The sequence below is a fragment of the Kryptolebias marmoratus genome, linkage group LG10 (assembly GCF_001649575.2).
Source record: "Kryptolebias marmoratus isolate JLee-2015 linkage group LG10, ASM164957v2, whole genome shotgun sequence".
NCBI lineage: Eukaryota > Metazoa > Chordata > Actinopteri > Cyprinodontiformes > Rivulidae > Kryptolebias > Kryptolebias marmoratus.
In genome coordinates, this window is record NC_051439.1 from 12,448,343 (window position 1) to 12,476,262 (window position 27,920).

Below are 27,920 nucleotides of genomic sequence, written 5' to 3' on the forward strand. Positions count from 1 at the left end.
TTTGAATAATAGTCTCTAAAAGCAAACCTGAAATCAGCACAAAAGCATCAAAAATGGTGGAACTGTTCAAATATCCTTTTCCGTTTTTGGTAATAGTTTGTAAGAAATGATAATTATTGCTGCTTTAGCGTTTAGTTTTCATTTTGACATTTTTATCTGAGTTGTAGAGTTACTTTCTTAGTTTTTACACATTAGCACCAAATGCATAAAGAGGGCAGGGATTAAACAAACAGAAACATGATCAAGTTACATCATACAGATTACGATCAAGGTCAATCGTTTCCCACAATGCACCAGTTTGTAAACAGGCTTTTTTTGTTATTATGTACCACAAACTCAGGATGAAACTCTCATCTTGACTGTTTGAACGGGAATATTTTTTAGGATAAAGACGTGACGGTGGGACAATCTGTGTTAGCTTAGAAGAAAACAAAACCATCACTGAGAAGCTTTTTATGCCTTTATTCCAAACAAAATATATTTCATACATTCTGATATCGTACATAATGATGAACGTGAAGTCCTGTGCAGAAGAGACAGCTTACAGAGGATTCCTAGGGACGGACTTCGACGAGTTATTTATCGTCCGTACGGAAAACAAATATATTCAACTTCTAATGCTTTTCTAATGCATCACTTCAGTTTGCATTGGCATCGTGAAAGGAATTCACTAAGATCTGAAATAGTTATTTTATGTAGAAACAATCTCACAGTTAAAACATACAGATTCACAGGTTGGTTTTTTTTTGTATTTTTGATGTAATATCTGGAACCAAAGCAACACTGAGGCTTCCTGTGCTCAGTCTCCGGCTTCAAAGAGAATAAAATTGCCCTTTTTGCCTCGTTTAATCTACTGTTTAAAGCAGGATATGTTGTGGAGAGGAGTGTTTAACATCCACCATCCTGAGCGCTGATCGGGCTCATTAATTGTAATTAGCTCGCACAGATTTAAGTGACCTAAAACAAACAAACAAACAAAAAAAAAAGCTCAACGCTCTTGGCATGGATCAATTTTTAATTTGCTTCGCCCGTTGCCAGTCAGGCTGTCACATCGCCGTTAATTCTTGTTTCCTTGTCGATTATAAATGATAAAAATAACGGCGGTAAGTCGTTCTAACGGCAGCAACAAACCAAGCAGTAAGGTCCCGGGTGGCAGTAACTGTTCGTTCCCACACTTTTCTCTACTTAAACATGGAGTTGAAGGCGCGCCCGATGATGAGCCTGCGAACTTCGCTCGTGCCCGCCCCGATCTCGTACAGCTTCGCGTCTCGAAGGAATCGCCCCATCGGGTAGTCGTTGATGTAGCCGTTTCCGCCTGTGGGTGAGCGACACGGATCAGGCATCTGAGACCGGAAGACTCCGGCTCATCAGAGAGAGAAAAATATCCCACTTCCTTTGTTACATTCTTATATAAACTAAATTTAAGCATTCAAACCAATCCGGTTCTAAGAGCTTGATAATGAATATCAGCAGTCGGGGCTGACACAATATTAGATGTTTCACGACAAGCTTCACATCCAGCAGTCCAATAAATAACACAGAAGCCTAAATATGAGCTCAGCTGACCTACCTGATCATGCCCCGTTTATTTCCATCAATATCTATTTATAAATGTGTCTTTAAAGGAGGATGACAAATCATTTCCACACGTGGACAGGCCACCTCAGACATGATTTCTGGTTAAAGGTGCTAATTGGAACGTCACAAAGACAAGAAAAAAAAATAAAAACCAGAAAGTAAGACACAAAATTTGCACACGTCGTCAGTAAACGTGACCCTAAATTAAAAACCTGTGAGCAGCTAGCAGCTACGGCTTGTGTTTGTTTACCTACAAACTAGATCAACAACATCAACGATCCTGGAAGAGCCGTTTGGGCTGGAGAGGTCTGACAACTTTAATCTGAACCATCTGAAACAGTTCAGAATAACCTTTTTAAGTTTCATTTCATAGTTTGCAATGAGGACCATTAGGACGGTGGATACTCTGGATGGAAAAACCTGTTGTGATGTTCTAAGTGTTGTCATAAAAGCTAAAGGCGGTCCAACAACATATTGAGGTTTTGGACATTTTTAAAGGCAGGCAGTGTTCAAGTCTCCTTCAGCGGCTGAAAAGGCAGCTCACAGCCCGTCAGCGAAACGCTCGAGTTAGCACTTACCCAAACACTGAATGCCGTCCAAAGCAACCTGAGTGGCGTTCTCAGCACAATACAGGATCACTCCAGCACAGTCCTGAAAACAAAAAACAAACAAAAATACAAAGCGTCACAATCCCTGAATGCAGAGGAAAAAAGACACCAAACACAAAAGACCATCACAAAGCTGACTGACGGTACCTCGGCTTCAAAGATTTTTATCTAAAATGCAGGGAGTGTCAAAGAGTTTTTAGAGCTTAAAAAGTAAAAAAACATCACAAACTTCAACCAACATATAACAGAATGAATTCATGGGGTTTTGGCAAGAAACAAAACCCTACTTCCATATCTGTACGACACTTAAAGCAGCTTCCCAGAACCCTAAAAGGCACCAAATATATTTTAACTCTTTAGCAAAAAAAACCCACTTTCTTTTCCTTTTTAATCTCCGTGAAAAGCTGAAGAAATTACACGAACAAAACATTAGACGCACATCTACTGCAAACTATTCCTACTTTTGAGCTGACGTGTCCTCTGTCACAAGCCCGGGCCACGTTGTACAGGTACTGCCGGCAGGAGCTCAGCCGGGTGTACATGTCGGCCATCTTCCCCTGCATCAGCTGGGAAACGGACCGGGTCACATTTTTTTTACGAAGCACGACTGAAAACATCCCCCGTCTGAGTCATTAATGCTCTTGGAAAAAGGTGAACTTTGACAGGCAAACCTGAAAGTGTCCGATCTTCTGTCCAAAGGCTTCTCTCACGTGCAGGTAGGGAATAGCAGCATCCAAAACGGCCTGCATGATGCTGAAAGGCAATATTTCGGATCATATTAGGCACAAAACATCATCCCTGTGAGCATGTAAACAGCAGGATATTAAACACACACAAAAACAGTGTTTTGATGCAAGTTTTCTGCTGTTTTTTTGTGATTTTAGGCTCAAATTGTTCTTGAAAGTGGACCGTTTCCCAAACATTGGAAAGCTGTTCTGGTCAACTTTCACAATCTGTACCTTCGTTTTAATTCCTCCCCTGTTTCAAACCTTACCCTACAGGTCCAGCCGAGAGCACCAGCCGCTCCAGATCCAAGCCGCTCATCATCACGTACACGCCTTTGTTCAGCGAACCCAGAACATTCCTCTCTGTAAGAAACGAGAGAAATCGGCCTTTTCGCCACAAGACTTGGATTTCCAGCAGAATCAGCGGGAGCGCTCCGACTCCTACCTGGGACTTTGCAGTCCTCGAAGATCAGCTCACAGGTGTTGGATCCCCTCATGCCGAGTTTGTCGAGTTTCTGAGCCGTAGAGAATCCCGGCATGCCCTGAAGGAAGGACAAACATTTAGTTTTACGCCGATTCAACAACGAGCCATGCATCAACGCGCAAACCTGCCTCGAGTCGGGCGGATTTACCTTCTCCACGATGAACGCCGTGATCCCTTTCTGATACGCCCCGGGATCTGTCTTCGCGTACACGATCAGGACGTCAGCGTCCGGCCCGTTTGTGATCCAGAACTTGTTGCCATTTAGAACGTAATAGTCGCCTGTTAGTGGTCAAAGGTTTAACAGCAGATTCAACAGCTTAAACAAAAGGTCGAGTGTGAGTAAAATCTGTTTTACACAAGAATAACCTCCAAGGACTGCGCACAGTGCAAATATAGATTGTGGCTTTTTAATATTTGCCTATGAGCGATGAAGGTGCCAAACACACCTCGGGTTGCGTTTTAACCCGGCACAGAACGAAACAAACACATCATTACGACTTCAATCAACGATGGCTAAAAAAAAAAGGCAAGAAGCAACGTGCAACTGCCTCGGCGTGACATCTGTGAGAGAACATCACAGCTCCGTTCCTCCTGGAGGAGCCACCGGAGCTCTGAACCGCTCCGCTTCGATACCGTGAAGTCTCTCAGACCATAAGAAACCACTGATTTTGTATCCTTTGTATCCTTTTGTTTTAAAACCCTTCTTATTCATGGTTGTGTTTATGAGTGTTTAGATTTATGACTGGCTTTGGGTGGTTTTGATCTCTCAGCATTCATTCGCAAACATTGGGAGTTATTTGAAGTGACTTTGTTGAACAAAAAGAAGTGAAATCTATTGAGCAACGTGCTGTCGAAACACTGAAAAAGACCCCACAAGGTGTGCAAGAAGGGCTCGCTTTTAAAAGGCAAATTATTCAACAAAACCTAGTTTTACTGTAGGGCTTACAATACAAACAGGAACAAAAACAAACCAACAACTAAAGTCTTAAAAATGGCTGCGTTTAATAACTAAACAGTTTCCTTTTCCCAGTTTTTCAGTAAAATGACAATCAGCGTAAGCAGATACACGAAGCAGTCCTCATTAATCAAAAACTAGACGATTTGCTGCAAACCTGAATCAGCGGACATTTAAAGAACGCATCCCTGCATCCTACCTTTCTTCGTAGCTCTGAGCTTCATGGAGACGACGTCAGAACCAGCGTTAGGTTCGCTCATGGCCAGAGCGCCGACGTGCTCTCCTGTCAGTAACTGAGACAAGATGAGGAGAAGTCGTCACTAAAACAATCAAATCAGCGCTCAGGATCTAAACACGGCCAAACTGCACGGAGACTGACCTTCGGCATGTACTTCTCCTTCTGTTGGGGGTTGGCGTGACGCACCAGCTGGTTGACACAAAGATTGGAGTGGGCGCCGTAACTGAGAGCGATGGCCGCCGACACCCGTGACATTTCCTCAATCACAATGCAGTGTTCCAAGTAGCCCAAGCCCGTGCCTCCGTCTTCCACTGAGATGAGCACAAACAAGGAGCGTTCAGGCAGCGGCCTTCGCTCTCACATCCAGGATCCACCGCGTTCGGTTCTCGTGGTGCAAGCATCCGCCTGCACGTTCAAATAGCAGCGTTCCTACCTGGAGCGGTGATGCCGAGCAGTCCCATCTCCCCCATCGCTTTATAATAATCCTGTTAGCAGAACAATAATGAAGAAAAGTCACAAATAAACAGAAAGCCTTGTCATCCAAATTCACCAGCACTACAGGAAAGTATCAAAAAACACGTGTATTAAAGCGCCAAACTTCTTGAACTGCGTCACGGATTCAGGCAGCGTTTCAACTCACCCGCAACCCTGGAAACTCATTGTTCTTGTCGATGTCATCGGCGTACGGCCCAAGTTTTTCCACAAAGAATTTACGGACCGTCTGCCTTAGCTGTGGAATAAACAACAACAAAGTGTCTTTACTCATACATGTAATAAATACGTCAAAGGGTTAAACCTGTACGTTGATAGATTGTGTTCTGGAGTATTTCTTTAGCCAGATTAAGTCAGGGGACATATAATTTTTAATATCTTAATCCATCAGTTAAATTATTATATTTTTAGTGTCGTTTAGGCTTACAACAGTGAAGGATGAAAGTTACAATAAAAAGCTAAAAATCAAAAAAGCTCACATCGTGTGAGGTCCAAGATCAAACTCCTTAAAGAACCACGGTTCTCTATAAAGAACCTGGGCGACCCAGCATCTTTCAGCCGATCATCTGCTAAAGTTTTCAGCTAGTAACTCTTTAGGAACCGCCTTGTTTGTGCTGAAATACCCTTTTTACATTTCAAACTTTATACTTTATAGATTCAGTTCAAGAAACTGGAACAAATTGTGGTTTTTGATTCATAGGTTGTTTATGTTTGCACCCAATCCTGTTTCATTCCTTGAGTGTACTTATTATTAGGCCTGAATGGTTCGCAGATAAGAGAAAAACAGTCCACTGAAAAGCAGCTCAAGCCCGAAAACAAACAGAAACACTTCAAGAGTTTTTACAAGAAGCCGTGCTCCTCGGAGGTGAAATGTAAAGAAACGAGGAACGCCTCAGGACTTTTGAGCTTTATGTAGTCATCACAAACTGTACCCTAAAGGTGGGCAATCCTGAAGGAGACTTGAGCCATCAGAATAAAAATACTTTACATGTAAAAGGTGACAACTCTATTAAAACAACCCAAAACACCCAGCAGTGTCCTCACAGCACCAGGAGTTACAGATCATCCCACCAGCTTGTGTTGGGCTGTAGTTTACAACAACTCACAAGTGTCACAACTATTAAAAACTTATTTAAAAAAAAGGTGCAAACTCGTGGGGCTGACCACTCCATCCAATCACACCGTCTGTATGAGCTCCACCCCTGCTGTCTGCCTCCAAGTCACCTGCTTTTTGTCCGGTTTCAACAGAAAACAATACAACACCAACACAAGCCAGTGGTTCTTCTTAAACAAATCTGCCTTTACGATAAGCCACACTTTAACTGAGGCAAAGCAGACAGTTTTAATGTTAGTAACATTACCTTTATGCAATAACAGACAGCACTGCTGCATTATATTTGGTGGATCTTTGGCTGGGTACAAAAATGAGCTAATATAACGTCATGACGTCAAGTTAAAAAAAAAACCCACTACAGCCTTCTGGACTCTATCGACTTTATTTACGTGAATTTTTAAACTCTTGTATTGTGTTTTGTTTTGTTTTTTTAAGACTGACGAGCGAGCCTTGTTTTGCTAGCAGCACCGGGCTGGCTAGCTGACCTGTATCTGCTCCTCTGTGAGTCCGTTCACCACGTCGTCCACCGGGATAGCAGCTCCGGCACATCCTCTCCTCGCCACGACGGGGATGGACAACCTGGAGCCGAGGCGGACAGCGTTCCTGACGGCAAACATGGTGCTGGAAAGCGGCGGTCAAACACACTTTGAGTCGGTAGCTGGAGGAGGAGGAGGGGGGGACTGTCCTCCGTTACCGCAGGGAAAAGTAAGAGGTCTCACTCTGACTGTTTTTTAGAATCCCACCTACGTCATTCACTCTTCTTCTTCTTCTCTTTTTTAGCAGGCGGAAAATAGGTTTATTAGCAACAGCGCCACCCAGCGGACAGTACCGTAAATGCATATTCATATTAAAAAGGTTATAAAAATAATGTAATTAAAACATTTAAACAACTGAAACAGATTACAAACTACAATATTTTATTAAGTTACTATAAAATTGCTATACTATGATATATATATTACTGGATAATTAAATAACTATTAATATCTATAAATCTATTTATAAATACTTTACCACATATTGGTTTGTACAGGCTGATATATACTTCTGTCAGTGGTTTTTATTTCATTTTTGTTTTCATTTTGAATAAATATCTCTTCATCTATGTTTATTTCCATCATTTCATCTTTTCTTATACCTGTTTAGTGTTTTCAGGCTCGCTTTGTAGAGTACATTCAGCAGCATCAGTGAAAAAGAAAACCCTACAAGCAGGACTCTGATGAAGACTAAAGTATTTTATTCTGTACCAAGGAGAAAAACAACAAGCTGAACAGCTCGTGTTTATGTACAACCACATGTGAACCTATTTGTGTGACTTTAATTAGCAAACTAAAGATAAAAAAGAGTAAAAATTGGTGAGAAATATTTGAGGATTTTCACTTTACGGAGACAAAGTTAGTAAGTCACATTTACATTATTAGTCACATTATTTCATTTAAAAACCTTGATTGTACACAGGATATATGTGGGCCACTTCTCAGTGCCATGTCAGGTAAAATATATTATTTTAATTTAATCAGCTTAAACTGAACGTATCTCCTAATACCTTGATAATAAAGTCCTCTCTGTTACATGATCAAGTATAAAGTAAAGCTGTTTTCTTTCAGTTGTGGATCTGGTGTCAATCAATAAAACTAGAGAGGTTTTAACCTCTGGCTGTCCGAGGCATTAACCCTCACCTTCAGCTTCAATGGTTAACCTTTGGTTTGGAGCCTGAAAATACGACCCATGGCTTTTATAAAGGTCAGGACTGACAGTCTGAACAGAACCAGAACACCAGGCAGTCGACCGTGTGGAGTTAGAGGCACCGGGAGCCGAGGAGGGTGATATCTACAGAGAGGAATAAAACAACAACTGGAATCTTTACAGTTGACTGAGGCCCCCAGATATATCCTAAAATGGTCCCACTTTGTCCCACACATGTCTCATCCATTTTTAATTCTGCAGGACATTCTGCTCTTTGTATGATAACACCACAGATAGGATAGTAGTGCAGATAAACCACGTTATTATGACATTCTTGTCTCATTTTTCACCTGATAATACAGGTTCTTTATCTCCATTTTCCCAAAGAAATGATCATTGCAAACACTAACATTTTACTAAACTGAATCATATTTTATCATCCCAACCTGTTTGGTTTCTTAACCTAGATTGAAAATAGTATCAGTGTGGAATTATTAACTAATTTAGAGTTTCTTCTGACCTCAAACTAAACCATTTTCTCTTAAAATAAAATAAAATCATGAAAACGTACATTTTTGTCTTTCCAATTCATGCTGCTTAAGTAATTACACAAATGTGACTTTATAAATAAATACCATGCCACTTAATGTAAAGTTTGCACGCTCTTCCGGCCTGTTTGTGCGTTACTGTTTTACATGTTTAAAGGATTTCTCAGGTGAAATAAGAAAATCAAAACCATCTTTGACACTAAACCTGTGATAATAAACATTTTCTGTATACATAAAGCTTTCTGCTAATTTGCACATGTATCACTGCAGTTCTGTTTAGACAGAAAACTATCAGTGATTTTAATCAACGCTGAGCTCCAAGTGGCCTAAAGTTGGATTTTTTTACACAATAATTAAAGTTTTTTGGAAGACAGTGAAGAGTAAACGTGCCTTTCTTCTACATCTGTTGAGTCAGCATCCACACTATTGTTCTTCTGCTTTTTGTTGTTATTATTATCATTTTATTTAGTCATACCTTGTTTGCAGTCTAGCTACTTTTGCATGCTTTGTACAGCTTTAGCTGTTCGTGTGTCAAAACCTTCAGCTCATTCAGGAGAAAATATTTAACTTCATTTACTAATATTTCCCCATAGAAATACATTTAGATTTCCCCAGTTTCTTGAAAAACAAACATTGTTGTGTATGAATTCTGCTTCAGCTGCTTCTTATTTAGCTTCCAGCTACTATTCTGCTACTTTTACCTTTTAGCTACTCTTTCAGTCAGCCTTTCTGCAGCACAGGCTCTTTTTCTACTTTTAAATGAGCAAAACCTGATATGTTAATCTTTTGCTCTCTGGAACTCTGACTCTTTCACAGAAATGAGTCTCTTCTCTTCTGAACTTACACTTTATAGCTTTATTTATTTGCTCAAAGTATTTCATATAGGAGTAAATGCTGCTTTGCTTACATTTAATAAGTGCACAAAAAGGGGGTGTTCAGTGTTTAATAATGTTCCTGCTGTTTATTGCAGGTAAACAATAAAAACAGAGAGATTCTTACAAACAGGGAACCTCCCTTCTGTGTTTTATGATGCAACTCTGAATGTTAAAATAAAAAAGATTAAACTTAAAGGTCTCGTGTGTTATTTTTTTGTTTGTTTGTTTTTGCAGAAGTGAGGCAGAGGAACGCCCGCAGCTGTAAAACAAACTTTGACGCGTCAGCTGGTTTGAAATGTTCAGTCAGGAAGCGAGAGAGAGAGAGAGAGAGAGACACGGAGAGACACAGAGAGACAGAGACAGAGAGAGACAGCAGAAGAGCAGCAGAGACAGGGGAATATGCGGAAGGTGAGCCGTCGCGTCGTGTGTAAAACCGCGTAGGAGCGCAAGCCACGCCACCACCGAGCAGGGGTTCCCCTTCCAGCCTGCCTGCCTGCAGCCGTAGAGGAGCCGCCCGGCACCAGGAGGGGCTCCTTTATTTTTATTTAATTTTATTTGTTTTTAATTTTTGCTCTGCCCTGAGAGTGAAATGACCAGATTTGAAGGCTGACGCGAAGCGACTCCTCTCGCCGCCGCCGCGCGCCTTGAGCGCCCGATGCCCAAAGAGTGCAGGAGAAAGTCCTCCAAGGACCCGGGGCCCGACAGGGCTCGCTCGGAACGGAGGGCGGCCGGGAAGCCCTCCTCCTCCTCCTCGGTCTGCGATGAGCTCGCGCAGGCGGCCGCTCTAGTCGCCCCGCCGCCCGCCATGCACGCGCTCCCGGTCCCGCAGGTCACCATCACCCCGGAGGGGGGCGGCTCCGCCAGGGAGATCCTGCCCGAGGACCTGACCCAGCATCCCGTGGACGGCTTGCTGAGCAGGAAGCTGTCCAGCTCCTCCTTGTCCTCCGCGGGCTCAGTGGAGTCCGAGGACGACGTCCTGAGCGACAACGAGACCAAAAGTAAAGGCATCGTCACTTTGGAGCACCTGTTGGACACGGGAGAGGTGAGCTTTAATCTGAGACTAACCCAGAACACAACACCTGACACCCCTCTGCCTTTGTGATTAATCTATTACGCAGGAACTGATGTTTAGAAAACAGGAATCAGTGGCTCAGCATCCCATAAACAGAGCCTTTTCCTCTGGGGATGATCTGTCTGCAAGAAGCAGCTCCTCAAACTGTTCAGCTCATTTCTCTCATAAACACCCCAGCCAGTATGTGATCAGTCATTCCCCCACTTTTTAGAAAGAAGGTATTTTTGGGACGTGAGCCCTGGAAGATCTCACATGTGCTGATGTTCCTGTCCCAGATGTCCTCGGTGTTCCCGAGCAGGACGAGAACCAGGACTCCTCGGAAAGTTTATCAGAGCCCCTTCACATTGCCCTTTAGTGGAACTCCTGGCAGCTAATCAGCTTGATTTATAATGATGGCTAAATCCTCAAGGGAACGCGAAGACACCTTGCTAAGAAAATACATCCAGCTTTCCTTCATGTTTGGCTCACGGGGGAGAATAAAAGGCCTGGCCTTCAGCTGAACTGACACTGCGGGTGGAAATATGTTTGCCTTTGACATTCTCGGTCGATGAATGTGTAAGTGAGAGGCGTTCAGGTGCATTAAAGCACCCCACAGGCTGGCAATTAATACAGCTCCTGAACAGATTGGTGTCTGCCTCTGCAGCTTTCGAGTGTCCTCTCTGTGTGCGAGATGTGGGGAAGTTGAGCGTGATCACAGTGAGTCACCTGTGCCAAAACAAAAAAAAAAAAAGGTCTTTTTGTCTGCACTGTCACCGTGTTAGACAGTGTGTGTTTTATGGTCTGACCACTTCTCCTTAGTCGCCCCACACGAGATCTGAAGCTGTCACTTTTCTTTCCAATGAGCACGATGGCTCCTATCGAATTAAACGCCTACAGCACCCCTCGAAGGAATGCATATCGCCCGCCGACTCGTTTTAAACTAAAATCCTCTTTTCCTGAGAAGGAGGCGACTTCATGAACAAGCTCAGGGGACGATCTGAGGACAACTCTCAGCCACGAACGCTCAACACTCGTAAAACTCAGAGTCGAGGCCGTCTTCGTGCTGGGTTGTTTCAATTAGCTGTGGCAGCCATCTTCAAATGGAGTAACTCTAGAAGGTAATTGGCTGTAGAGGAGCATCTGCATGAGATATTTTGCTAACAGGCGAACACGGTTGACGGCAGTGTTTTGAGCAAAGCTGCACAATGTGGAGTGCTCGAAGTATGTGTTGGGGATGAAGCTCGGCTACTACCAAGTTAAATTTTACCTCAATATCTGCAAAATTCACCGAGGTATCTGTCACCGTTTTTTGTGCGAGCAGCCATCTTGAATTGGGGCTGACTCCATAAAGGAGTCACCTGTAGATGTCTACTGAATGACTAGTTTATGAGAGTTTAGTTAAATGAGGTCCACTGGTTGGTGGGATATTTTGCTGACAGACAGACAAGTAAACACACACACGTGCACACCAGTTGCTTTTCGCCCTTGTTAAAGTGGATGTCGTCCAGACCAATGATTCCCAAAGTTGTGGCCGGGACCCCAATGTGGGTCACCCAACACCAAGTAGGGGTCCTTAGATAATCTCCAGATATCAACCTTCAATTTAAAACCTAGTTTTTATGATATATTTGCATCGTAATTGTGACAGAGGGTTGAAATACAAATCATAAATTGACTTAATGGATGTTAGGACTGTTTGTGTAGTCATTATGCTCTTATTTAATAGGGTCATTACCTTTTTTTTGATATTTAAACAGCCAACAGATGGGGTCACACACCTTTGTCACTATTAATTTATGGGTCGAAAGCTGAAAAGTTTGAGAACCACTGGTCCAGACCATCGAGTCCCTCTGTGGCCCGTTTTCGCAGTTAAATGTCATGTGGCTTTTATTTAGATGAAATACCATTCGCGTGGTCATGTGAAAAAAAAAAAAGCCACTGGAAAAATAAAAAGCCCACACAAAATGTCACGGAGAGCACAGCACATGCTGACATTGTGTAATAATTTCTTTTTTTTTTTTTTTTAATGTTTCATATCCAAATTTAGTCTTGGCCTTTGACATTTAACAAAGAAGCACTTCAGGAAGTCAGAGAAAATGTGTGAGTCTGCACTTGTTCCTTCAGGCCTCCATGCTGCGTAATACAGAGGAGTCTGTAGCACAGCCAGGGCGCAGATTAAAGAGGTTTGAAGTGAAGGGAACAGATTGAAGGCGCCCAGACATGCAGGAAAAACAGGCTCTTTGTTGTGAGACGATTAATCTTGGGCTTTTGGCGTTCAGACGCGGCTTGCAGATGGCAGGAGTCCTCCACGCAGCGACTGCAGAACCTGAAAAGTTTGATTCGGCTGTCTGTGTTGTTTTTTTTTTTCCTCTTTTGACCCGTTGCTACGGACACCTCGGCTCGGATCGGCGTGTTGTTGAGTCACGGCAGGCCTTGAGTTTCAAAGTAAAAGGTGCGCCTGATAGAGCAGAAGATAAAAGAGAAAGGAGCTGAAACAAAAAAAATAAAAAATTCAACCAGGAAACAAACTTCAGCTCTATGAAAATAAGCATGGCCCTTTAATTCTTTTCTATTGTTCTTCATGGATAGGGTAATTTAGCACTCCTCCACATTTGCTTGAAAACTGTAAGAACCAGTTATTTTTATTGCAGCTGTAAAGATAATTGACTTAGTTTCTCCTCAGCCTGGCTCTGAAACCAGTTCATCCGGGATGCTTTGACAAGGCTTGGTCAAGATCAGATTCCTTCTCTTCTCCTGGATTTATTAGCATGTGACCGCCAAGTCAAGATGGCCGCCACAGCTGAGCCACCTGTGGAAACACACAAAATAGCCTGGACTCGGTCGTTCTGGCGCGCTCGTAGGTGCGAGTCATCCGCAGCTCGTGCAAGGCGACGGGCGATGTACATTCCTTGTTTGTGACACAGCCCCCAGGAATCTGAACCCCCAACAGGACAGGAACAGTTTGAGCCAAGCTCTGTGGAGAAAGAGCGGAAATTGAGCTTTTTTTGTCTGCAGGACAATCCAAATCCGTTGAAAATGTCAGAAAAGGGCAGCACGAGGTCAAAAACAAAGCTGATTTTTAAATCAAAACCATAAAATTTGTAACATTTACACTCAAATTTTGTTTTTTTTTTACTACTACATCTGCTGCGTTTGAAACCACTGCAATCATTGTCTCCATCAAGTCAAAGAAAAGAAAGAATCTGTTGGTTAATTGTGTCCCCAGATGAGTCGATAAATGCTAAAACCCTGCGGCGGTGAGGCGTTTGTGAAAGTCTCACAGCCTTCGCACCGGAGATACCATCAGTAAACAGGAGTATGAACCATAGCTGACATTTAAAGAGAGCCCCGCTGCAGATTCCTGCTCTCAGTGATGGCTGTGATGGCGAGCAGTGAGACGTGAGCTGTTTCACTATCATGAGAGTCCCTGTTTCATTTCCTGTTTCATTCAACAACACAGAAAAAAAACCCCAAAGAGACCCTCTCGAGCCAAACGGTCAAACCATTAAAAAGATTTTCGCACAAACATATATTAAAGTTTCATTTTCACACCATCGTCCACATAATCATGATGAAGAATGATGTGTTTGAGGTGTGGTGAAGGTCTTAGGAGGCGGCAAAAACAGCCAGTTCCTCTTAACTCTGAAGGTTTCTGTAAAATATGCTAAATGGTTTGTTGTTTTTTGTGCCGTGAGGATTTCTGTGTCCTCATCTGAAGTTTTAGGATTTCCCAAAGGCAAACAAATGACTCGTGCTTCTCTTTTTTGTGGATTTCTAATTCCCTCTTGGAAATGAAAGTCAAAGACTTAAAAAAAGAGGGAAATTAGGGGTGAATGCCGCATCCTGGCATGGAGGAGGACCCAGAGCGAGGACGTCGCTGCACTGGAGATGCCAGACGCAGATAGGAGTTTCCACAGAGACGGTGTTTAAAATGACCTCAGATCTTCTGCAGAGGGTTAAAACAAGTTTCAACAAAATTTTTTTGTACACTTATGAGATCAGAACCAGACAGAAGGACCCTTAAAGGCACAAACACCAAGCTTTGCGGGTCTATGTTCGAGTAGTTTGGAATTTAAAACCAAAAAACTTTAAATTCTGTGTATTTTTTTTAGGTGAAGCCCTGGTGGAAGCTGAAGACATACATCCGCTCTCCCCTCAACACCATCTACAGGAGGAAACTGAACTGGGTTCAGCTCGCTGGGCATAAAGGTACCACGCGTTCTGATCCGGTCGGTTTCAGGGAGAAAATCCAGCTGCTCACGGCTGCTGGTTTTGAAATACGGTGTCAGAAAAGCTGATTGAAAACAGAAGCTTTTAACAACCAGCTTTAAAGTTTGCTGGATTCAACGTTCAACTCACAGAACATGAAATTCAAACAATACGTGAAAATATTTTCCCTTTTTTTCTACCTTTTTAAAATTAATTTAGCCACCTGATGACAAACTACTAACTTACTAACTTTACACTAAGCAGAAAACTTTAACTTTTCTCTTTTTTTAAACAAATATAAAAGATTTAGAAAAAAACAACAGTGAGGGATTTGGTTCAAGTTCAAATACCACGTCTTTCTGAGAGAAGGGTTTAAAACGAAACAGATTTGAATAAAATCAGTCATGTATAACAAACCAGAAGTTGTCTGCTTTCATACAGAGGCTTTTCGTTTTATTACAAATATATATCTGCTTTCAGTTCTGGCTTTAAAGGGAATCTTTTGTTTGGGATTTATAGGAAATAAAGAGTTTGAACCAGTCATGTAAAACTTAACTTAACTCTCATTTTTCTTTTTTTTTGTTCTCTTTAAGTTTACTTGGAAATGACTGTGTACGGAAAAATAGCCACTGAACAGGAATAACAAGGGCGAAACTTGTTCAATCTGTTGTCAAGGATGACTGGAGTTACACTTTATCTTGTTGCAGCAACACGTCTCAGGAATTCACATTCATTTGAATTTTAAAGACGCATCTTCTTTTTAAATCTCATTTTAGGCAACTTCAAAGCTGCAGACGAGGGCACCATTCTGAAAAAGTTCTCCGAAAATGAGATGCAGTGTTTTGAGAAGCTGAGGGACGACGAGCTGCGCCCGTTCGTGCCCGGTTACCACGGCGTGGTGGAAAAGGACGGGGAGTCCTTTCTGCAGATGACCGACCTGCTGGTGAACTTCGATCATCCCAACGTGATGGACTGCAAGATGGGAGTCAGGTAAACAGAATATTATTACTGCTTATCTCTTCAGTTACAGGCTTTACGTGTAAACGCTGAGCTTGACGTCGTTCCGTGCAGGGCCTTTTACCCACTTTTCTCGTTTAAATCTGGTTTTAATGGCTGATGATCAACACCTGAGTTCTGTGGAAATGAAATGCTGATAGATAGTGCAGATGAGCGGCTGCAGGAGCCGCCTGACGCGGTTTGGCTCTATAAGGGAACACCTGTTGTAACTGCAGGCTGTATGCTTGGCTTCCTGCCACAGCGGGCGGAGGGCCTCACTCTCATGTGCACAACTACACACACACACACACACACACTTATGCATGAATGCACCATGAGTTCATACATGTTTTTGCATGCACAGGCACGCAGCAGATACACAACTGTACTCAGCCAGTTAAAAACACACACACAACAAGCAGTCAGACTCACACACGTTCAGCTTTCTCATGGACTCATGAAGTCATTATCTTTTAAGCCTCGTCCGTGTTTCTGTGTGTCTGCATATTCATACGCACAAACACATTTTGCAAACTCAGGGTGTCCCTGGAGACTCCCCTTTCTTCACCGCAAAACTGCAAAACCACTAGCTTGCACAAACACACAGTCGGGCTTTCACAGTTAGGCGCTGCGTGCAGGAGTCTCCTCGCAGCTTCCCTCTTCGGCGCAGAGGAAGTGCGACTGACAAACTGAAACTGAAATTTACATCTGTTTGCACACCGCTGTGTGCTGTTGAATATGAGCGCGTTGCAGCCGTGAAGTCAAGAAGAACACAGCGTGGCGGTCACGGCTGAGCAGGTTGCAGCCTTTGCTGAAAGGGAGGAACGCCGTCGTTCACTTTTTAGGCTCATAAAAGAAAAAGCTGAAATATCTTAACGCAGCAGAGGTATCTTAAGAATGTGAGTTGGAACCAAGCCCCCTTAAAAGCACAGAGAGTAGCTACATGATGTGCTTTAATCAGTTTTCCTCCCTGCCCCCGTTATAGGACGTACCTGGAGGAGGAGCTCGTGCGAGCGAGGGAGCGACCCAAGCCCCGGGAGGACCTGTACAGGAAGATGGTGGAGGTGGACGAAGGAGGCCCGACTCCCGAGGAGCATCGCCAACGGGGCGTCACCAAACCCCGCTACATGCAGTGGAGGGAGACGATGAGCTCCACCAACACGCTGGGCTTCAGGATAGAGGGGATCAAGGTAGTGCAGGACTCCAAAAAAACCAAATGTTTAGGCACTTTATGCATTTTTTTCCCTCCCCACTGCTGACAGCCTGTTTACATGGCTCACATCACAGCTTTTTATCCAATATGAATGAGTTTCTGTGGCAGGATTTTAATACACAAGAGTCTTTTAGTAGTGACTATAAAACAAGATGAATTTAAAAAACAAATCTTGTGGTTCAGAAACATGCTTCTGTCTTTTTTGGTCGTTCCCATGCGAGTTAACCCGTGCACAGGAATGAGATGGCTGTGATTCGGGTTGTAAACTGTCCTCCAGACATTCAGACAACCTGATAAAACAGGGATGTGTTGCTGAGGTGGTACAGATGTTTGGGCGGTCCTACATCCCGCCGTATCACCGAGGAGAACAGGACAGCATCTTTAGTTCCTGATCAAAGCCACTTTTTGTGCATTTCTGCTCGCGGGTCATCATAAGACTAACAGATGGAGAACAAGTCAGTCCATAAAGGAGGAGTGTTTTATCTTTTTCGTGGCTTGGTTAATGAGTCCACAAGGTGTGTGTCTCCTTTGTTCCTCAGACATGTTTCATCGCAACACGCCTGGTGACTATGATGAGCAAGACGCGCCTTCAAAAAATAATCTGGAGGATTATAAATGGCTTTATGAGGAACAAAGAGCACATTAAAATTTGCAAAACGTGGCGGTTTTAGAAATCGCCCCCCCCACACACAAATGCTTCGTAGGCGAATCTTTGCTGTGTAATCTTCACGAGGTGGCAGTTCTGTCCATTCTCCAAACTCAGAGGTTTTGTTTTTTTTCAGTCTGATCTCAGCAACACAGCCTGTTCACGGCTCAGCTGCATTCTGTGACGTTATTAGGTCATTTTATCTCCTTTTCAGAAACACGATGGCTCGTGTCGAACTGACTTCAAGAAAACCAGGTCGAAGCAGGACATCATCAAGGTGTTTAAGGACTTTGTCGGCGGGGACGCCAGCATTATAGTACGTGGCTGTCATTCAGCGTCTTCATGCACGCTTGCAGAGTATACATTTATTCAGGGATAGACATTACTGAGCATATACACTTTGTTCCAGGCGTTACCTGAAATACGTGACAGACACAAGCTCTCACATCCGCGTTCACTGTTTAAACAGGGCTCAGTCGATTATTTTGTCATCTCTGTGCTCATATTTAAAATGTCAGGGGCAGCTTCAAAACAAATTCAATAAAAAAAACTACGTATTTGAACAGTAAGAGCAGAGTAATGTGAACCGCTCAGTAAATATTAACACTGTGTGCCTGTTTGACTTTTGTGTTTTTTTTTAAATCCACACACTCCGCACCTCACTGTGCCGCAGATGTCTTAAGTTCTGGATTCAGGATGTAATCACGTAACGCCGTATTTGTATTTTTTTTTTTTTTTTCTCGAAACACAGAAGTCTTATTTGCACAGACTGACAGAGATCCGGCAAACCCTGAATACGTCCGAGTTCTTCAAGTGTCACGAGGTGAGGACGGATACGACCGCGGAGATGAGTCACAATTTCACAGAAATAAAAACTGCTTTAACAGCGAGCTGCTGACTTATCTCGATGGAGGGATGGCTGAGCTTGTTTTTGTAATCCTACCACATAATTTAAACACTGTTGCTCATACAGCATCGGAATAATTTAACAGGTGAACTGTTTTTAAAGCAGTATAAGTATGTGGCCTTCAAAATAAGCTGAAATAAAAATGGTGTTCATTTCTCCAGAAGAGGATTACAAAATGAGCTGCCCACAACCTTACTGAGGAACTTTGTGGGTTTTTTTTGTCATTCATTGAGGATTTAGGTTCCGTTTTATTGGTAAATATGTGCTGAAAACAGCTAAAGGCTAAAGCTACGTTCTTGCCGTTTCTTCCTCAGGTCATCGGCAGCTCTCTCCTCTTCATCCACGACAGCACGGGAAAGGCACAGATCTGGATCATTGACTTTGGCAAAACCACGGGGTTACCTGAGGGTCAAACCTTGAGCCATGACGTCCCGTGGCAGGAGGGCAACCGGGAGGACGGCTACCTGTGGGGGCTGGAGAACCTCTTCCACATGCTGGAGTCCATCAGCAACGAAGAAACCGGTTGCTTTGTTACCACAGAGAGTGACCTTTGACTTGTAAGGAACTAAAACGAGTTTCAGCTGGCTCCACAAAGAGATCTTAACCCTCCCGTGGCCTTCAGGTCAAAAGGACCTGAAGTTACAAGGGCTTCTCTTCCTCTTTTCAGTTACGAGGGCTTCAGGAGGGCTAAGGGCGGGTTTTATACTCCCTGATTCGCTCTGGGTGATTTATGCTCCATCAGAGCACGTTGGAGCCAAAGAAATGTTACAGGAGGCGCACCCACTTTTCACTCGACGTTTAAATGCTGACACTGACTGACGGAACAAAAAAAAAAAAAGGACCAGAGAATATCTCACGAGGGAACCCGCCGACACTAATACGAGTTCCCACACAGCAAACAGAAGCGAAAGTGCGGGGATCCTGCATTCGGTTTTGGGAAGAAGATGTGAAAAAAACCAAAACAACAAAAAAAAACCTCAACAAGTTGTAATGAAACTAAAATGAGAATCAGGACGCACCAATTCAACAGTCTGGTTTCACTCCACAACGACCCTGAGGGTAAAATAAATCCTTTCTGTGAGAAACTCTGACAGCTTTAGAGCACCTCCACAGAATCGATTTTCATCTATAATTATTGCTGCAATACCACGATTTGTCAGGGTGTTATCATAAAAGCTCAATGAAATCAATCATGTGTGAGAAATTAAAATGGAGGCGGTTTATTTCAAGAGTAAAACACTATCTTGGTTTATAAGTCAGACAGACTGCTCTTTACTGCTTTTCAGACACACCGAAAACAAATGAGATGACTATGAAAATGTTGATTTACTTTATGCGCGGTCGGGTGAAATGCATTTAATCTTTTTTTGATATTTCCACAGCAATCATTTTTAGGAAGAAGCATTTTGGTTCGGCTCGTTTCTTTCAAAACTTTTATTTACAAGTCGACAGCTGGAAATCAGAAACATTAACGCTTCCAGTAAGTCCAGTGAAGTTAAAGTACTTTTTCATTCAAGATATAATAAAAAATATACTATAACATAGCCAGGTTTGGGTTTCAAACTGTCATGATGGCGACGACCAATAAAGTAAATAAAAACACTCAAAACTTAAATGCATGTGTAGAAATGTCCACATTTTACATTTTACATTTACACATTGAACAGTTTGCTTTGACGGAGACAAAATTGAGTAACTCCTACTGGTAACTAACCTACTGGTCGAACACAGGTACTACCAGCATGACATCTCCTGGCAGTGATCAATGAACAAATACAAATGTTATTTAAAAAAACAAAACTTACAAATGCAATGGGTTGCTCCAGTCTACAGAGGTGAGTATAAAAATAAATATTTTCACAGCTGCAAGGTCGGCGTCCAACTTACAGGTTTATAAGACGAGATACTGACCAAGAGATTACCAGAACATGAAGAAAGCTCATCTGAAATATTATAAATTAGGTAAATAAAATGATTGTTTTTAATCAAATGCAATATTCTTATTAGTCCTTTTAAATTTTCTAACTGTAAAGAAAAGTTTAAGACTAATGTTGCTCCTTTCTTTTGCTAAAAAACAGCAATAAAAAGACTAAATGGTAATTTATCTGGTGACCAATGAAGTGAAAAAGAATCTTGCATTAATTGTCATTTGAGGCATCCTTTAATTATGTGAAAATGCCGAACAGAATTTTCACATGAGCATGAAATAAAAAGCTGTGATTTTTTTTTTTTTTTTCGGTGTAAAAATATTCTCCAGCAGCTTTTAGGAAGGTGTTTGAACCTTTTAGTTTAATTTCAGCAGGCCTGAGCAAATAGAATACACACAAACTGCTCATTCGGTTTATAACAAAACACACCATTTACATCTTTTAGGTTTGAAAAAGAGTAACATCGGCTATGAAACAAAAATAAACTCTAAACATAAATACTGAATGAAGACGTCCACATTTTAAATCTATACTGAATCGTAATAAAACTGGTTTATCTGCAGGAGATTGTTTGGTTTGCCTCCACCTGCTGGATAAACACAAGCATACATGGCAGTGATTAACTACAGGGACACGTTCAGCAGAATATATAAATAAAAGCTACAAATAAAATGAGTTAATCCAGTGTACAGAAAGGAAGGCAAATATTTTCACAGATGTAAGGTCTAGTTACGTATTTATAAGACATAAAGCAAGAGATTTAATCCAGAGTCCTTCACTTAAAGGTAAATAAGGTGTTATTTAAATATAAATATATATATATATATATATATATATATATATATATATATATATATATATGAACGCAGTAATTTTAAAGAGGTAGTGACAGTATAGGCACTGCACTGTAATATGAAGCTGAATCCAGATCTGCAGAATGTAACTTCATAAGTTTTGGGGGTTTAAAACATTCAAGTAGAGCTTTTATGTCCTAAAAAAAATTTAAACTGGGCTTCATTCAGCAGAAACACCTCCAAAAATATATATATAAATCATCATACATGCCATAAAATACATGTACAGTCAATAAGGAGGATAAATGTTCACATTATACAGGGGGGGAGGGGGAGCTAATTAAGTTCACATTAAAATATGGGTGAAAAGGTTTGAAGTCCACAAATAATCACTTATGAAGGACTTCGTATTCAAATCGTCGACATCAAGTGTGCAACAAAAGCTGACTCTGAAATTAAAGTTGTCGTTTAACATCAATAAAGATCTGTGAGAAAATAGGATTTACAGTTGTGATTATATTCCTGTTATCGTCTGCTCCAATCCTTCTCTGCGGGAAATGATCATTTTACTGCCTCAAAAAGCCACGAGGAAGAAGAACCTGGAGGAATTAGTAGTCTGATCGAGCAACAAACAATAATACTGTAAACCAAGCTTGTTAAATAGGGTAAAATATGAAGAGACGAGCCCAACTTTGGGCCAGGTAAAGGCTGTGTTTCCAGATGTAAACTGCTGACGAAGAACAAAGTTCTTCAGAGAACGGGCGCTGAAATGGTAGCTTCCTCCGACTTCATTGCTAGAGATCAACTTTTACACCTTTCCCCCAATGAATCAGTGCTTCAACTAAATACTTATTGCCAAAGCTTTCATAAAACAAAGGGAAAGGGTCGTATTTGTAGCAGTAGCTTCTTAGTAGTTGCCAGAAGGTGGACATTTAGATGACGATTTGCTCAGTGTTTCAGGTTCAGTGTTTAGCTACCACTGTGGCAGAATCCCACAGTTCAGGTCTGAGTACAGCATTGACTTTGTATCAAAATACAGAGGTCTCTTTGTGTCCATCTGAGTGTGTTTTCCAGCATTTCAGGAGCTGTAATAATTTCATCCGGTGGTCATATTTTGTTTTTGCGTCTTGCTTTCAGAGAGACGCGTTTGAATCGACGTCCCTGTTAGATGTGGGCGACGCTGAGGTCCTCGGACAGAGAGAAGCCGGAGTCTCGATCGCGCGATGGTTTCTCGAGTTTCGTGTGCCTCCTCACGTCCTCGTGTCCGTAGCTGGCGTGGCGCTTCAGCAGCAGTTTGGGCATAGAGGACGAGGAGGCGTGAAGACTCGGGCCGGTCCCCGGGGGGACACCCAGAGCAGAGCTGGCGTTTGTGACGGCCTCTGAGGCGGCCTTGGGCGTCACCACTGGCAGGCTCTCGGCCTCGTAGCTCTGCTCGTCGTAGGCGTAGTTGACGTTTCCGCAGGGGAAGCTTTGGAGCTTCGCCAGGCTCATCCCAGGTTTTGAGACAGCCCCCGCTGGGGGTTTTTGGGACGTTGGGGCAGCCTGAACCTGGCAGGCGGAAGATGACGTGGAGCTGAGGTAGGTGCTGCTCTCTGAAGCTGAGCTGCTCGACTGGGAGCTGGGGGTGTTGCCCGAGACTGGCACGGACTGAGTGTGGACCAGGGTTTTCTTCCCCCTGAAGCTCTCCAGGACCCACGAGCCGTACGTTGGGTTCCAGAGGTTCTTCGTCTTGTTCTTCAGCCTCTGGTTCCCTGAGGAGGAGCTGTTCCTGGAGCACGGTCGGTGATGAGGCGGCTCGGGGTGGAGGCAGTTTCCGGGGGCGGGGACGGTCTCCGCCCAGGACGGCTCCAGCATCTCGCAGCACGTCGTGGCTTCGTGGTGGACCAGGTGGGTTCTCTGCAGGAGAAGACGGGGTTTGGTGGGCTGTGGGGGAAGGACGGGCGGACTGAAGCCCAGCTGGGAGGGCAAATCCTGACAGATGGGGCGTGAGATCAGCAGGGGATTGAGGATGTGAGAGGAGGGGGCAGCTGGACGCATCACGGTGCTTCCATCGTCGTCTGGGTTGGGACCATATTCCACAGGTAGGGGCGTATTTATCACATCGGGGTCCTGATAAAAGTTAGGACAAATTACTTGGATTAAGTTTGTAAGAGAAATGTAAAATAAATAACAAGCAAACATGAAATTTGGTTAAATTGTGCAGTGATGTTGGATATAAATCAAAGATGAAGTTAACCTGAGTGCAGTAGTTAATTCTCTCCAGGATAGTTGAGAAGTTGGGTCGGTGATCGGGACAGTGCTGCCAACACTGAGTCATGAGCCGATAACTTCAACAGAACAAACACAAGCTAGGTTCAACTAATTGTAACGTAAAAATAGGGCTTTTATACATTTTAATCATGTCCTGTCTGCTTGTTTGTCACGTTTAGAGAGGAGAAAAAGTGGATTTTGTGTGCGTATTTCCCGTCAGTACTCACACAGGGCCCGGGCAGCTTTTAGGAGGATCCATCCTGCCTCCGCTGGTGACAAACTCCAGAACCTCCTGGTTGGTTTTACAAGGATATGGCATGTAACCCAGAGACAGGATCTCCCAGAGCAGCACCCCAAAAGACCTGCAGGGGGAGACACAGATCAGCAGCTGAAGGCAGACCGTGACCCTCTCAATGCTGCCCAGCACACAAACAAACCCACAAATAAAGAATAAAATATGCTCTCTTGGTGTTCTTGGGTTTAATGCTTCACGTCTGAATCATCAAGAAGCAATCAGATTGTTTACTGACCATTTCAGTAAGTACCTCTGCCCAAACCGTATATGATTTGGTCCAAATAACCCCAACATGTCTAATAATGTTGCTTTTAGTATTGAAATTAAAACAAAATCAGTACATTTTGTAATTTTTCTGTGCACAAATGTTAAATTAATTCCACAAAACTTAGATTCAAAATAGTCCTTTCCAATAATTGACTAAGTTTAAGACACTGCAACATCGCAATCACTCAAAACATCCCTGCTTTATTTATGAGATATTCACCTGATGAAATCATCTAGCTTTTTGCAGCTTTCTAAAAGAGTAAATTTCAGATATTTATATTATTTTCTTTACTTGCATTACACTAACCCCACAGAGGCTTTTAAATTAGCTGCATTTTTGACTTTTGCATTCGTATTTTTCACCATATAGAGAATGTCTTGGCTTTTGAAAACTTCTTCTTAGAGATAAAAAAGAAAAAATCAGCCCAATTATGTTTTTAATTTGACTTGCACCATATAGTAATAGCTGTTTTACTTTCAATTGTTTGTTTTGTTGCCACTCGCTCGACGTGCCAGTGCTTAATATGAGCGCTCAATGCTTAGAAACACTAATTTGTCTCACTTCTAATTAGCTGGTTCTTTAACTTAGATGTCTCGAAATGACAAAGCGCCGTTCCTTTTTGTTAAGTCTGAGCGTACACATGAGAGTAAATTTACCAGGTATCAGTTTTGCAGGTGAAAATTCCCTCCATGAAGGCCTCCGGGGGCATCCATTTCACAGGCAGCATGGCGCGACCACCTTTCCTGTAATAACTGGCCCTGAAAAGAAACAAAGAAAGGCAGAAACACCATAAGAACTGATTCTGTAAGTGCATTTTATATTTGCCTCCTTGGACAAAAATGAGATTACTATTTATCTTTTCCATCAGAGACCACAACAAACTAGTTTTGACTCCCATGAAAGACATCACATAAATGTACTGCGAATGTCCCCAAACTAACCTGTAAATATCTCGAGCCATGCCAAAGTCCCCAATCTTAGCCACTCTGTCTGCTCCAGAGCAGGTCAGCAGGCAGTTTCTGGCAGCAATGTCTCTAAACAAAAACATCATCACATTTGTCAGGAAAAAAAGCATCTTTGTTAGAACATTAATCTCTGAACATCTTTCTAATCACATTACTTTGTGATCCTTGTCGTTTTGTCCTAAATTTGCTTGAAAAATAGCACAATTCTGCCAAGGCAGACAAAGAACAGTAGCCTTATACAGAGACTGAGTGTGCAAAAGTGTTTTGAACAGCCAGATCTTTTCAACTTTATAAAGTTTAAAGTCAAAAAGCTTTGGTTTTTTATCATTTGATCCTAGTGGGAGATGTATTTCTTGCAGCCAAGGTGACAGAAGATGTGATGAACCCTTTTAGACGCAGCACAGACAGCAGATAATGACACGTTCTAGTTTGAGCAGCTGAACTCGGGTTTTTACTCTGCCACTCAAACTGAACCGAACGCGCGTCCGAACCTGTGTATGAACTGGTTCTCCTCCAGGTACCGACAGCCACAGGCGATGTCTCGGGCCATCTGCAGCAGCTCCAGCATGGTGAGCGTCGAGGTCTGGCCCTGGCAGACACAGCACAGCTCAAATCAGACACAAATCACACAAAAAAACCCACAAACGTCAGCATGAAGCTGCAGCACAGACGTACTACTCGTGGCCTGTTCTGCCTCAGGAAGGTTTTCATGTCTCCTCCAGTCATCAGTTCCAGTAAGATGAAGCGTGGCAGGATGTTCAGGCTGACGCCGACGCAGCGGACGATGTTGTCATGACTGAACTTGCTGCAGAGAAAAAAGGTGAACAAATTGGGATTGATCATTTAAGATAAAACAAGACAAAATGTTGGTAAAATAAAAGATTCTGTCATGGCTGCTCTTGAAATTTGCTTTAATAAATTCAGCTGAGAAGAATCAAACTCCAGTTAAAATAATTTATTACGCTAAATTCAGCTTTTGACTGGGTGACAGAAGCTAAAATGGGGCTCTGATCCAACAAAAACTCTAGTTTTTGTTTAAAATGAGCCTCGTCTTTATCCAAAATATCTCCAACCGAATAAAACTTCCCAACAGATAGTTGAGACATAAAGCAAAAGTACATTAAAGGCATAAAATTAAACCAAATATGTTGCTTAATGTTCGGAATTCAAAACATACATCTGCAGATATGGATTTTTCCTCGACATTTTTCAAAACTCTCCTCTCATCTGATGTGATATTTCACCCGAATCGTCTACATCGAGGAAAAGAATGACCCAGTTTTCTTAAAGGGTTTGAAAGTGAGCTATATAATGAAGATGCACTTGATGGCTCTTTTAGAAGGAAAACGACAGCAGCCACAAACTGAAGTGTAAATGCGCAGGCCGGTGCACCTCATAATCAGCGCCTCCATTAGGAAATCCATTTCATCCTGTTCGGAGCAGATTTCTGGAAGAGTCTGTGAAGCAGAAAGAGTCAGACTGAAGCAGGTTGAATTGTGCGCCTTTGTCAAAGTAAAATACATCACTAGAGCCAATCAGCAGCCCACTGAAAAGCAGGCAACACCCTGCAGAGTGCTGATTTTGTGCTTATTTCGTGCACTGTGTTGTTATGTGAGGGCACATATAGATTCGTCTTTGTTCATTTGTCTGGTTTTTCAGCTCAGAAAACAGGTGCAGCAAACGGCATTTTAACCTGAATGCCTGAACGAAAGAAGACTTTAAGGTTTGATGAGTAAGAGCGTCACTGTGGGATGCTGTTAAGTGGATTATAAAGTGTGTGATGCTTTGCTGCAAGTTGGTGCGACCTGCTGAACTGACCTTTATGGCCACCTGCATAGGACTCCCATCAGCACTCATCCCCAAAGCCTGTCCTTCGTAGACTTCCCCAAACGCTCCGTGGCCAAGAGCCCTAACAAAACAAAGTGGAAAAATCTATCAAATCTATTTTTAATGAAACTGAGATGACCTCGAATCCTGGTGGGTCAAACAGTACCTGAGGAGTGTGATGTTCTTGCGGGGCACTTCCTTCAGGTCGCTGAGTGACGCAGCCTTGCCGGCGAAGCAGTAGTTGGGGTTGTAGTCTGTCATGATGGTGGAGGAGCGGATCTTGCTCAGCTTGTACTCAGGACTCTGCAGACGCCCCCTCACAGCGTGCAGGTCGTTCTTCCTGCGGTACCACACTGCGAACAGGGATAGTAACAGAACGGAGAGGCCGGTTTTACTTGAGTGGCTTCGGGAAGACTTCAGCCTTGACTATGACCAGGGACACACACCTGCATGCAAGCTGCAGGGGCAGCTTTGCAACTGCAAAGTGTAGGAGTGCTAACACAAGGAGGGATCAAACCACATCCCAGTAATCAAGTAAGATCATACCACCAATTTGGCTTTGGAACAAAATGGAAATCCCTGTTGCTCCCTTTGAAAAAACCCATGTAAAGACAGCGCTGTTTGCTTGTGGGATGGCCTCTCCTTGGTTACCTCTCCTGAACTACCCTGTGCCACAGTGAGTTTGGACTCACCCGCCGAGGAGGCAGCCCACGTCCCCGATGCAGGTTGGTAGTCTGCCAGGGAGGGGGAGTGGCGAGCAGGGAGGAGGTGCCGTCGAGCCATCGCCCGGTGCAGATGCTAGGGACGTTAGGAGGAGGGGTGCGGGGTGGGGAATGTAATGGGTAGGAAAAGGAAGGGGGGGCGGAGGAGGAGATGGGGAGTAGGGGGGGGGGCTTCGCCCAGGGCACAGACTACCTCCCTGCATGGGGGAGAGCTCAGGTGAAGAGACACCATTAAGCTGAAGGGTGTGTGAGCAAAAAAGCTTTTTTTTTTTTAATTTTTTTTTTTTCAACCATTGATTTAAAAATACAAAAAGAAGCAAATATTAGATGAATATCAGTCGTATTGTCAGACTACTGCAAATAGTGAAGAAGTCAGAGTACAAAACCTGGATTTTCACTGCACTAAACCTGCAGCGTTTTGAAGCAATCCTTCACATTTTGCTTTTGTTTTCATTTCCCCCTCATTTCAGAAAAACAAATTTGTGTCTTTTTTATATTTTATTTTATCCATGAAGGCCTTTTGCTTTCTCTTTTTGGTACGTTTTT

The 27,920-nt window shown here is 42.9% G+C and overlaps 3 protein-coding genes and 1 long non-coding RNA gene across 5 annotated transcripts in view; 2 read left to right on the forward strand and 2 right to left on the reverse strand.

Annotated features, from left to right (window-relative positions):
• Nucleotides 1-446: 446 nt before the first annotated feature.
• On the reverse strand, nt 447-6,921 carry ivd (isovaleryl-CoA dehydrogenase). Its single transcript, XM_017410023.3, has 12 exons — nt 6,680-6,921; nt 5,229-5,318; nt 5,022-5,073; nt 4,730-4,899; nt 4,550-4,643; nt 3,544-3,674; nt 3,357-3,453; nt 3,181-3,274; nt 2,858-2,939; nt 2,648-2,752; nt 2,157-2,229; nt 447-1,315 (listed from the first exon to the last, which is right to left on the reverse strand). Exons 1-12 carry the CDS (start codon nt 6,809-6,811, stop codon nt 1,182-1,184), a joined length of 1,254 nt encoding a protein of 417 aa, XP_017265512.1. The 5' UTR covers nt 6,812-6,921; the 3' UTR covers nt 447-1,181.
• LOC119617425 lies at nt 6,336-6,885 on the forward strand. Its single transcript, XR_005233672.1, has 2 exons — nt 6,336-6,427; nt 6,630-6,885. It is a non-coding gene; the product is annotated as an uncharacterized LOC119617425 (long non-coding RNA).
• A 2,715-nt stretch (nt 6,922-9,636) lies between the features above and the next one.
• Nucleotides 9,637-19,341, forward strand: itpka (inositol-trisphosphate 3-kinase A). The gene is made up of 7 exons (XM_017410457.3): nt 9,637-10,345; nt 14,467-14,563; nt 15,340-15,553; nt 16,545-16,749; nt 17,633-17,734; nt 18,170-18,241; nt 18,640-19,341. The coding sequence occupies exons 1-7, from the start codon at nt 9,959-9,961 to the stop codon at nt 18,877-18,879; spliced, it is 1,317 nt and encodes a 438-aa protein (XP_017265946.1). The 5' UTR covers nt 9,637-9,958; the 3' UTR covers nt 18,880-19,341.
• Nucleotides 19,342-19,703: 362 nt separating this feature from the next.
• The window catches only part of ltk (leukocyte receptor tyrosine kinase), a 43,615-nt gene continuing 35,398 nt past the window's right edge, over nt 19,704-27,920 (reverse strand). For both annotated transcript variants that reach the window (XM_017418511.3, XM_017418519.3), the window contains 10 exons: nt 26,819-27,005; nt 26,644-26,734; nt 26,218-26,282; nt 25,501-25,630; nt 25,317-25,414; nt 24,802-24,894; nt 24,517-24,618; nt 23,525-23,659; nt 23,284-23,374; nt 19,704-23,156 (listed from right to left, as the gene is read on the reverse strand). In XM_017418511.3, the coding sequence (XP_017274000.1) occupies nt 22,212-23,156; nt 23,284-23,374; nt 23,525-23,659; nt 24,517-24,618; nt 24,802-24,894; nt 25,317-25,414; nt 25,501-25,630; nt 26,218-26,282; nt 26,644-26,734; nt 26,819-27,005 (1,937 nt within the window). In that variant the 3' untranslated portion in view covers nt 19,704-22,211. The remainder of the gene's footprint in view (nt 23,157-23,283; nt 23,375-23,524; nt 23,660-24,516; nt 24,619-24,801; nt 24,895-25,316; nt 25,415-25,500; nt 25,631-26,217; nt 26,283-26,643; nt 26,735-26,818; nt 27,006-27,920) is intronic.